The 11,677-nt window shown below is 39.1% G+C and overlaps 1 protein-coding gene across 1 annotated transcript in view; it reads right to left on the bottom strand.

The window, feature by feature from the left end:
* Adgrg4 (adhesion G protein-coupled receptor G4) overlaps positions 1 to 11,677 on the bottom strand; it is an 80,436-nt gene that overhangs the window by 28,153 nt on the left and 40,606 nt on the right. The window contains exons 10-11 of the mRNA XM_028776901.1: positions 10,268 to 10,484; positions 8,762 to 8,924 (exon numbers count right to left, since the gene is read on the bottom strand). Of these exons, the coding sequence (XP_028632734.1) occupies positions 8,762 to 8,924; positions 10,268 to 10,484 (380 nt within the window). The remainder of the gene's footprint in view (positions 1 to 8,761; positions 8,925 to 10,267; positions 10,485 to 11,677) is intronic.

Raw genomic sequence — 11,677 nt, 5'->3', positions numbered from 1 at the left:
AGAGAGAGAGAGAGAGAGAGAGAGAGAGAGAGAGAGAGAGAGAGAGAGAACTTTTCCTTCCAAGGCTCTCTTCCTTTAACCTAAGTCTACATATATAATAACAGGTGAAAAGGAGAATAACAAATTACGTGATTTGTCCAAATATTGAGAAATAAAGTGAACTGAAACATCAGACTACCTTTTCCCTTATAGTTCTGAAAGCAGAAAGAAACAACAAAAAGAACAAACCATGCAGTAGTATTAGACACTTGCCTCACAGTGCATTGACCAGTGCTTTCACTAAGTGTGAGCCCAGAAAGGGAGGCATCAGGCTTTAAGAATTCTGCTAGAGACTCATAGTTAGACCAATATTCTGGTTTCATTGGTAATAAATAGTATTTAGTATATTCTAGAATATTTTTGAGATGAAAATTGGCTTTATTAAAAGCTACACTCACTGGGAACACAATCACAAACCTGGATCTCCCAGGCAAAAAGGAGTGTATAAGCACCCTTAAATGCATTCCCTTATTTAATATCTTTGCCAAACTGGAGAAGTGTGTTGTAGTAGGATTTGAAGAAACAGAGGCTCAGGGAAGTTACAAGTCATATCCAGATGTCATAAATCACAGAAGTAACTGAACACAAATATGTGGTTTAGGCCTGAGTTTTTCCTATTATCCATGATGCTGCTCAATGAGCTACTACCTAGCGCTCTCTCTCTCTCTCTCTCTCTCTCTCTCTCTCTCTCTCTCTCTCTCTCTCTCTCTGTGTGTGTGTGTGACAGTGTATAATGTTTATGGAATGACTTCTTGAACCTAAAACCCATATGGACTTTCTAGCACAGATGACCCATGCCCAGTCAATTGATGACCTTAGAGGTCACAATTTAGCTTCAGCATATACATAATTTGGTACCAAGAATGTGACGAGGGTTGATGGTCTGTTTATCTGCTGATGCTTATAATGGACACCCCATATGTAAACAGAGAGGTCAACACCTGCTGCTGCTATAGCTAAAGGGCTCTTAATGGATGAGGAGTTTCCTGCATATAGCAGCTATATAAACTAACAGTCATTTGAAAGCCCAGGAAAATGAATCCTAGCAGAGAGATTCTAGAGCAGAGTAAGCAGTCAGGAAAAGGGTAAAAACACAAGGCGAACTACCTGTTTCAACTGCTCAGCTGATTCTTGGTTGAAACTACTATAGCTTTGAAGAGAATCTGAGAGTTGCTGCTAGCAAAATCTACTTATACCTGTTGTGAAGAATCAGAAGCAAAAGTTCAAGAGAACCATAGCCATTGGAAGGACAGGACGGAGAACACCTGGAATGAAGAGAGCTAAACTCTGCATAGGTTATATTCATGGTCTCGGAGTCATATATGCATAAGACAAATGCTAAATAAAAATCAAGGAACTCAACTGAGATTTGAACTGCCACCCAAGATGTGGTGTTTACTTTGATTCCAGACAACTTCATTGCCCGTTATAGCCAAATCCATAGCCTTCAGAGAAATATATTAGAAATGAATTTCTACATAAGAAAATTCAGAATGTATGTAATCACAATAGTATATAATCAAAATGTAATTCAAGTTTCTCAATATATGGAGAAGGAATGCATGTGATCCATATGCAACTACAAAGACAAGCAATGAACAACCATCTGGAGAGGACACAAACACTAAAATTAATATACAGTGATTTTAAAGCTTCAAGTACAGCTGTGCTTTGGTATGTAAAAGAAAATGTGCTGTCAATTAACGCAAAGAGAAGGAATAATACTACAAAAACAACAAAACAAAGTAATAAGAATGAAAAGGATAAGGAGGAGGAAAAGAAAATCTGAGGATAAATGTTGGAAATTTTTGTGCTAGATGAGTTCAACAATTATGTGATGATAACAAACGCCACTGAATTTTAAGATAACTGAATAGAAATCATCCCATCAGAAAGCACATAATAAAGTAATTAAAATATGAAAAGAACCTCAAGGCCTTTTGAAGCAGTACTAAAAGGTCACAGATACATGAAATTGCAGTCTCAAGTGAACAAATAACATAGTAAAGAAACAGGATTTGAAGAAATAATAAGTTATAAATTCAAGAAATGCAGCAAATCCCAACACAATAAAAAGAAAACCACGTGAAATCACATTGATAGTCAAACTGCAAAAAAAAAAACCCAAAGGCAAATATTAAAAGTCAATAGGTGCAAATGGTATATTCCACATCTCATACAGAGAAGCAAAAACTTAAGTGATACTGATTTCTCACCAGAAAAAGGTTAAGAGCAGAAGAAGACAGTGACATTTATGAAGCTAAAGGGAATTGATACTAGATGAAGCCTGCTCTTCAGAGAGGAACAGAGGAACAAACCTAGTAAGTGCCCAGGTAATGTTAAATAATAACAAAGCAAAACAAAAACCGACAACTTTTTCTCAATTTCTTTAGCACAGTTGCATATGCCTTTAATCCCAGCTCTTGGGAGGCAGAGGCAGGTGCACTTCTATTAGCTTGAAGCTAATCGAGTCCACATAGTGAATTCCAGGCCAACCAGAACTATATAATGAGACCCTGTCTCAAAAACTCAAACAAAGCAATAAATAAGTGATTATAAATTTCTCTTGTGTAATCTATAGTCTTCCTTGGTTAAAAAATAATAACCCACATATAAAAGGGAATAGAGGACAGGGAGTTTAAGAGAGGGTTATGGCCTTAAAATTCTATGAGTTTTTTGGAGAGACAGGAGCAGCCAATATTAACTCTAAGTAGACTGCAAAAATATTAAGAATTATATTTTAATCTAGAGCAAGCATTAATAAAACTACATTAGATATGTGTGTGTGCTGGGTTTTATGTCAACTTGACACACTAAAGTCATAGGAGAGGAGAGAACCTCCATTAAGAAAATGTCTCCATAAAATCGGGTCAGAGGCAGACTCCTAAGGCATTTTCTTTTGGTTTTGTTCTTGTCTTTATTGTTTTTATTTAGATTGGGTTTGTTGAGACAGAATATCTCTGTGTAGCCCTGGCTATCCTGGAACTTTGCTCTGTCTTGACCAGGCTAGCCTTGAACTCAGAGATTCTCCTGCCTCTGCCTCCTGAGTGCTGCTATTAAAGGCATATGCCACCATCACAGTTGTTGATGGAAGAGTGACCAGCCCATTGTGGATTGGGCCACCCCTGAGATGATAGTCCTCTGTTGTATAAGAAAGCAGACTAAGCAAGCCATAAAGAGCAAGCCAGTAATCAGCACTCTCCTATGGTCTCTGCATCAGCTCCTGCCTCCAGGTTCCTGCCCTGTTAGAGTTTCTGTCCTGACTTCTTTGATGAACACTGCTACAGAAGTGTAAGCCAAATAAACCCCTTTCTCCCCAACCTGCTTTTGGTCATGGTGTTTAATCACAGAAATTGGACCCCTAAGACAATGTGATTCAAAGGAGAAATGCTGCTGATGGAAATGTAACATAGTTCAGCCACTATGGAAATCAGTATGGAAGTTCCATCAGAAATCAAACAGTCCAGCCAGATTATCTACCTATACAACCCCTGAGTATATACACAAAAGAATCAAAGTCATATGTAAGGCAGATACCTGTATTCCTACATTTATTGTGATACTATTCATAACAGCTAAGATATTGAATTAGTCAAGGTGACAAGACATAAAAATGGCTTTAAATTGCCCAATAAAATCTTATTCACCCATGAAGAAGAATGAAATATGCCCCCATGAGAGGAGTATAACTGGAGGCTGTCATATTAATCAAAATAAGTCAGATTCAGAAAAACAAACACTAAGATTTAAAAGGCATGAAAGTATAAAGGAGACTGTCTAAAGAAATGAGGGATCAATAGAAGGGGCAACAAGAGCAGAGAGGGTGGATGTAGGTGTGATCAAAATCCATTGCCTAAAAGTGTCACAAAAGAAATAAATCATGCCGGGCGGTGGTGGCGCACGCCTTTAATTCCAGCACTTGGGAGGCAGAGGCAGGCGGATTTCTGAGTTTGAGAGTTCGAGGCTAGCCTGGTCTACAGAGTGAGTTCCAGGACAGCCAGGGCTACACAGAGAAACCCTGTCTCGAAAAAACCAAACCCAAAAAAAAAAAAAAAAAAGAAAAAGAAATAAATCATTTTGTAAACTACTATTTGCTTATTTAAGATATATAAAGAGTAAATATTATTAATAATATTCAAGCAGATGTAAAAATTTATATAGACTTAGAAAAAGCTTAGAGTAGCAATCTTCCAAAAAAAAAAAAAAAGGTGAAGGGCTCTTACTACAGAAGGTTCACACGGCTGGTAGCAAGGCAACTAAAAGAAGGCCAAGAGGATCGACCTTTAATGGCCATCTTGCCAAAAGCAATCTACAGATTCAATGCAGTCTCCATCAAATTTCCAACTCAATTCTTCATAAGGATAGAAAGAGCAATTTGCAAATTCATTTGGAATAACAAAAACCCCAGGATAGTGAGAACTATTCTCAACAATAAAAGAACTTCTGGAGGAATCACCATCCCTGACCTCAAGCTGTACTACAGAGCAATAGTGATAAAAAAAAAACTGCATGGCATTGGTACAGAGACAGGCAGGAAGATCAATGGAATAGAATTGAAGACCCAAAAATGAACCCATACACCTATGGTCACTTAATCTTTGACAAAGGAGCTAAAACTATCCAGTGGAAAAAAGACAGGATTTTCAACAAATGGTGCTAGTTCAACTAGAGGACAACATGTAGAAGAATGCAAATCGATCCATTCTTATCTCCTTGTACAATGTTCAAGCCAAAGTGGATCAAGGATCTTCACATAAAACCAGACACACTGAAACTAAAAGAAGAGAAAGTTGGAAAGACCCTCGAATACCAGGGCACAGGAGGAAAGTTCCTGAACAGGACACCAATGGCTTATGCTCTAAGATCAAGAATTGACAAGAGACCTCATAAAATTGCAAAGCTTCTGTAAAGCAAAGGACACTGTCAATAGGACAAAAACAGCAACGGCAATTGGGAAAAGATCTTTACTAATCCTACATCTGATAGAGGGCTAATATCCAATATATACAAAGAACTCAAGAAATTAGACTCCAGACAACCAAATAACCCCATTAAAAATGGAGTACAGAACTAAACAAAGAATTCTCAACTGAGGAATCTCCAATGGCCGAGAAGCACCTAAAGAAATGTTCAACATCCTTAGTCATCAGAGAAATGTAAATCAAAGCAACCCTGAGAGTCCACCTCACACCAGTCAGAATGGCTAAGATCAAAAACTCAGGTGATAGTAGATGCTGGTGAGGATGTGGAGAAAGAGGAACACTCCTCCATTGTTGGTGGGACTGCAAGATGGTGCAACCACTTTGGAAAACAGTCTGGTGGTTCCTCAGAAAATTGGACATAGCATTACCCGAGGATCCAGCTATACTACTCCTGAGCATATACCCAGAAGATGCTCCAACATATAGCAAGGACATATGCTCAACTATGTTCATAGCAGCCTTATTTATAATAGCCAGAAGCTGGAAAGAACCCAGATGTCCTTCAACAGAGGAATGGATACAAAAAATGTGGTACATTTACACAATGGAGTATTACTCAGCTATTAAAAACAATGAATTTAAGAAATTCATAGGTAAATGGATGGAACTAGAAAATACGATCCTGAGTGAGGTAAGCCAATCACAAAAGAACACACATGGTATTTGCTCACTGATTATTGGATATTAGCCCAGAAGCTGGAAGTACTCAAGATTCAACTCACAGACCACATAAAACTCATGAAGAATGAAGACCAAGTTGGGGTTCTTCAGCCCTTCTTAGAAGGAGCAACAAAATACTCAAGGGAGCAAATATGGAGACAAAGTGAGGGACAGAAACTGAAGGAGGGGCCATCTGGAGACCATTCCACCTGAGTATCCATCCCATGTGCAGTCACCAAAGGTAGATGCTGATGTGGAATTCAGGAAGTGCATGCTGACAGGAGCCTGATATAGCTGTGTCCTCAGAGGTCTGCAAGAGTCTGACATATTCAGAGGTGGATGCTCACAGCTAACCATTGAACTGATATGGGGTTCCCAATGGAGGAGTTAGAGTGAAGACTGAAGGAGTTGAAAGGGTTTGGGACTCCATGAAAAGAGCAACAATACCAACCAACAAGAGCTCCTGGGGTCTAAACCACCAGCCTGGGAGCACTTAGGGAGGGACCCATGGCTCCAGCTGTATATGTAGGGGAGGATGGCCTTGTCGGGCATAGGTGGGAGAGAAAGTCCTTGGTCCAGTGAAGGCTGGATGCCTAGTGTGGGGGAATTCATGAGTGGGGAGGTGGGAGTGGGCCTTTTTGGTTGGGGTCCATCCTCATAGAAGCAGGAAGGGGGATGGGATAGAGGGTTCCTGGGTGGGGGGAGGGGGAAATGGGGAAAGGGGATCACATCTGAAATGTAAATAAAATATCCAATAAAAAAATAGCGAGTTTCAGGTTCAGTGAGAGACTTGTCTCAAGGGGATAAGGCAGAGAATGAAGATGGATCAGGAAGTCTGACATTCTCCTCTGGCCTGTGCACATATACACACATATACACATACATATAACACACACACACACACACACACACACACACACACATAATATAGGTACCAAAGGGGAGTAGCAATAACATAAGTATAAAAAAAATAAATGTAACAACACAGAAAATCTAAAAATAGGTTTATTTCTCCAATTCTTCTTTTGAGAATTTCATGTATGAGTACTGTATTTATACTATTTCCCCTCTTTCTCCTTCTTCTAATTCTTTGTTTCTTCTGCTCCCTTTCAAATTCATGACCTCTTGTTCTTAAATTATTATTACATATCTAGAGAGATGTAGATATATACACATTTATAAATACAGCCTGCTGAGCTCACACGTGTGCCGATGACTTGGGATTGGACTTACTATCAGAGGCTCATCCCTGGAGAAGACTGATTCTCCCCCTCTCAGCAGCCATTAACTGTTTGCAGCTCTTCACTTAGGACTGAGACTTTATGAGATCCTCCTATTAATCTTTAAAAAATGTATTGTGACTTGATTTTTTTTGTCAAAGGTAACAAAGAACACTAATGGGAGAGGGAAAGTTCCCAGTAAGTGGTATTGTTTTAAAAACGAAATATTCATATGTAGCAAAATCATTTCATATGGTGTAAGAAAATTAGCTCACTGGGGAATCTTCTTTTTAAGCATAAAAGTTAAAACCAAAGAGTTTTTCAAAGAAAGCATAAAAGAATGGTTTCATGACTGCCCCATGTCAAAGATTTTTTTTCCCAAACAAATCATATATGGTTACTAGTGAGGTAAACGAACTACAAATTAGATTTCAGAAAAAAATTCTAAACATCTGCTTATGAAAAGACCCCAACTGAGAAAATGATACGGAAGTTACAGAAAGGAACTACAAGCCAATTAAAATATGAACAAAAGATTGATGGCTAAGTCAACAAAGAAGTTCTGTGAGCAATCAGGATGAAAATGAAAGCTTCCTGCCCATCATTAGCCACCAGAGAAAAGAACACAGGGATTTCTTCCTAAGGTAAGTATATACCCTATGAGCCAGCTACTCTGTTTCTAACTATTTGCCCAAGGCTCGTGAAAACATGTCCAAACAAAGACTTTTATGCAAATATTCATAGGAGTGCTATTTGTAATATCTACAAACTGGAACAAACAAACAAACAGCAATGGTAAAATAAATAAAAAAACATGATATGTTTATTCAATCAAATATTCTTCAGCAATTTAAAAATATGGAAAACAAAATGATGAATTTCAAACAATTGTAAGATATATGAAAGAAGACTTCTAGTATAGAATCATGTACATAGCACATGGTTTTCTTTGGATGAATCAGTTCTATAACAGGAACAAATTATGGCAGGAAAAAATGTCAGGGTGGTGGTGGCCCCTGGAGGTAACACCTCCAGGGTTTGACTGGGATAGGAGGGTCTTTCAAGAACAATAATAGTCTATATCTTGATAAAGTTTGGGTTATGTGGACATAGGCCTTAGCTAAATTCAGAAACGTTAGACTTAGGATTTGTGTACTTTCCCACATATAAATTTATAATTTTAAAGTATCAAATAAAATCTGCTCCCTCAGATTGCTTCCAAGTTGCATATCACCTGTCAGGGGCTGAACAGCTGTTGGACAGTTGACAGGGCTGAGACTTTTATAACTGATGCATGATGGTTGCATTTATCTATGGCGTACAGTGGGATAAATCAGGGTAATTAGCATCCACATCACATCAAAAACATTTGACATTTGCTTCTGTTATCTAACCTGAACCCAGACTCTAAAATAAGGCCAGATGGAGATCTGAATTCCAGCTTGGCTATTAGGTTGTATCCTTGGGCACATCCCTTGGCTTTTCTGTTATCTTATGTGTTCCAACAGTACTCAGCAGCATAACATCCAACATACAATAAATTATCCCTGTATGGTAGCCAATAGTCACCTAATATTTTGGATAATTTCCAGTGACAGAGCCAATTGTGGCATCATTGCACACCACACATCAATACAACTAAGATGCTAGCCTACCAAGGGATATGGAGATACACACACACACACACACACACACACACACACACACACAAAGCTTCCCTAGGATCTTTATACTTCCCTAATGTTCCCACTCAGGTTTAAAGCTTTTAAGGATGCACTGTTTCCTTCCCAAGAACTTCATGGGTGAAGATCTAGGACAGCATTTGGCTGCCTGGCTTTCAGTTTCCTATGTTGCACTTACCTGGGGGGCTGTAACTTCTTCAGAGGAGTGGATGTTGAAGGCCATACCTTCAAACTTGTGGTCTACCCGCAGCACAGCCAAAGCCAGCTTAGCCACGGTGAGATTTGCCGTTCTCCCTGTAAACTCCATCTTGTGACCAGCACGCTCGATTATCCTCAGAATCCTGAAAAGAATTACAGGCAACGAGCATTTTTTTCTGCCTTGATAAAACTCATCCCCCCTACAAGACACCCTTACTGAGATGCTTGACTTTGTGACTTCATTGTCACTGATGTTGGTTGGTTCTGGAGCCTAACAAATGGAGGTCTGCATCTTAGCACCTCTAATTTCTGTAGGGGTAAACAAAATGACCTCCTCGACCTGCATTTCCTTTGCAAACAAAGTCAGGGGTGGTACCAGCATGCATCTTAAAGTTCGTTACAAAATAATCGGATGAAATTGCTTTTTATAAAGTCAGATTCATCCTGAGAAGTTCGGATTTTATTAAACCTATAAAGGAATGCCACCAAGTGGTCTGAAAAGCATGGTGTGATCTGATGTGTATACTGAAACCTATCTCTGACTGCTGTGTAGAGAATGGGCCACAGGGCTGGAGAGATGGCTCAGCCGTTAAAGGCTTGGTTCACAACCAAAAATATAAGAGAAAATGGGCCACAGAGAGGCAACAGTACAAGCAGAGGCTATGATCAGAGGCTCAAGCAGATGGACAGGGAAGGAAATAAGAGTAGAACTGGAAGAAGGAGAGATGGATGGATTCACTGGTTCTATTACAATAGTTTAAGGCAGTGGTTCTCAACTCGCGGTTTGTGACATTGTTGGGGTCCCACATCAGATATCCTGTATATCACATGCTTACGTTATGATTCATAACAGTAGCAAAATTACAGTTATGAAGTAGCAATAAAATAATGTTATAGTTGGGGGTCACCACAACATGAGGGACTGTATTAAAGGGTCCCAGAATTAGGAAGGTTGAGGACCACTGCTCTAAGAGGTTAAATGATGTATGGACAGTACATCATATAAGAGTTCATATAAGAGTTATTTTCTTCTTTAGTGTTGCTATCAATAACTCTCTGTGTCTTGTTCAATTAATGCTACATAAAATGGACATCAAACTATATTGGATAATATAGAAATTTTCAGAGAATAAATAAAACACTTAATAAAAGAGTAAATAAAAATAAAACATTTATAAGTCAGCTCCCTGAGAGGAAATATAAAACTGGTTATTGACTGTGAAGTAGAAAGTGTCAAGCAGAACAACTCCTAAGTTTTTCAGGATCCCACAAGTTGGATACATTTTATAGAAATGTGCGGCAGTTAGAGAGATTTCAGGCTGGGTTTTAGGTAGGAATGTATTTGAAAAGTCATTATCACTGAGAGCTCATTCATATTCAAATGGTGTTAGCCACTGCTCTGGGCCTTGTCAAGGCATAACTGCCTGTGCGCTGAGGAAGTGATATGATAACATCTCTGCTTCCTGAGTAAAGCATTCTGACTTACTCATTGCTTACTGGAGGTAGGTTGAAAGCTGAATCACTCTGCTTTTCCGTCACAGTGCTGATGGTTTGGAGTATGGTCTGGGTTAGGTTGATACTTATCTCGTCACAGTTAGAAATATCAGCTACTTTAGAAACAATAATCTTTGTCTCTTCTTCATCCAAAGGTGGAGACTCGTTGACCAGATTTAAAATGTGCTCTGCGACATCGTCTGCATTCTCTGGGAGAAACAAAGTGGAAATGGGTGAGCTCCATTTTGGCCCTTACTGTGGAGCTATGCTGGATGACCTCCTTCTGTTTAAAAAGACAGGGCCGTGAAATGGAAACACACACCAAGGAAGTAAAGGTCACCAAAGGAAACTACCGAAGCTCCAATTCTCCAGTAGATGTAGTTCCGGGAAGAAGAACAAAAGTCAATTTTCTATTCATTAAGTCTGATTTCAAATGCACTAGGGAAATCTTTTTGTCACTGAAGAATTAGCTTGAAACTTGATGCTAATTCAGTTAAGACATTTGAGTGTTGGCTCGAGTTAAGATCCCACCTATACTCAAGTATCAGCAAACACTGAGTCGAAGTTCTTATAATCAAGGGTGGTGATTACTATTTCCTGTCAAGAACTGGCAACCCACAGGTAGAAAGCAAATATGGACCACATAATAAGAAGCAATTAATTAAGATTTCTCTAAGGAGAAAGAACAATAGGTATTAGGTCGCCCACTTTTTTTCTTCACTTTTTATTATGGAAATCTTCGAGTACAGTAAGAAAGCAAAAGAATTAAAAAAAAAAGCAAAAGAATAATCTAATGAATCTTCATGTACTCCATGAATCACCCAGCCTCAGCACGTGGCAGTGGTAGGCTAACCTTAATTTGCATCCTTTCTCACCCACCTCTGCCCCTCCCCACATCCTACTGTTTCACTCACAAACACCTCAATGCATATCTTTAAAACTAAACACCTTCAGCCGGGCGGTGGTGGCGCACGCCTTTAATCCCAGCACTTGGGAGGCAGAGGCAGGCGGATTTCTGAGTTCGAGAGTTCGAGGCTAGCCTGGTCTACAGAGTGAGTTCCAGGACAGCCAGGGCTACACAGAGAAACCCTGTCTCGAAAAACCAAAAAAAAAAAAAAACCTAAACACCTTCATCTTAACCATGATCATAATCAAATTAAAATTAAGACGAAAATTACTCCAAATGTCCAATCACTGCCCAAACAGCCTTAGTTGTCTCCTAAATGCTTGTCTAAATCATTCGTTTAGGGGAATCATCACCTCCTTTTGAAGTGAAGGGTGCTGTTAAGTAAATACAATGCAAATTAGATTTAACTGTACTAAAATCCATACGAAGCTGATCTTCCTGGCCAAAAGAATTGATCTGCTAGGAAAGATTCCAGAGGGAGAGGGAGAGGGGGAG

Source organism: Grammomys surdaster, unplaced genomic scaffold (assembly GCF_004785775.1).
Source record: "Grammomys surdaster isolate TR1022 unplaced genomic scaffold, NIH_TR_1.0 274, whole genome shotgun sequence".
NCBI lineage: Eukaryota > Metazoa > Chordata > Mammalia > Rodentia > Muridae > Grammomys > Grammomys surdaster.
Note: the sequence above shows the minus strand (reverse complement) of the source record. Positions and strands in the feature narration are given on the sequence as shown.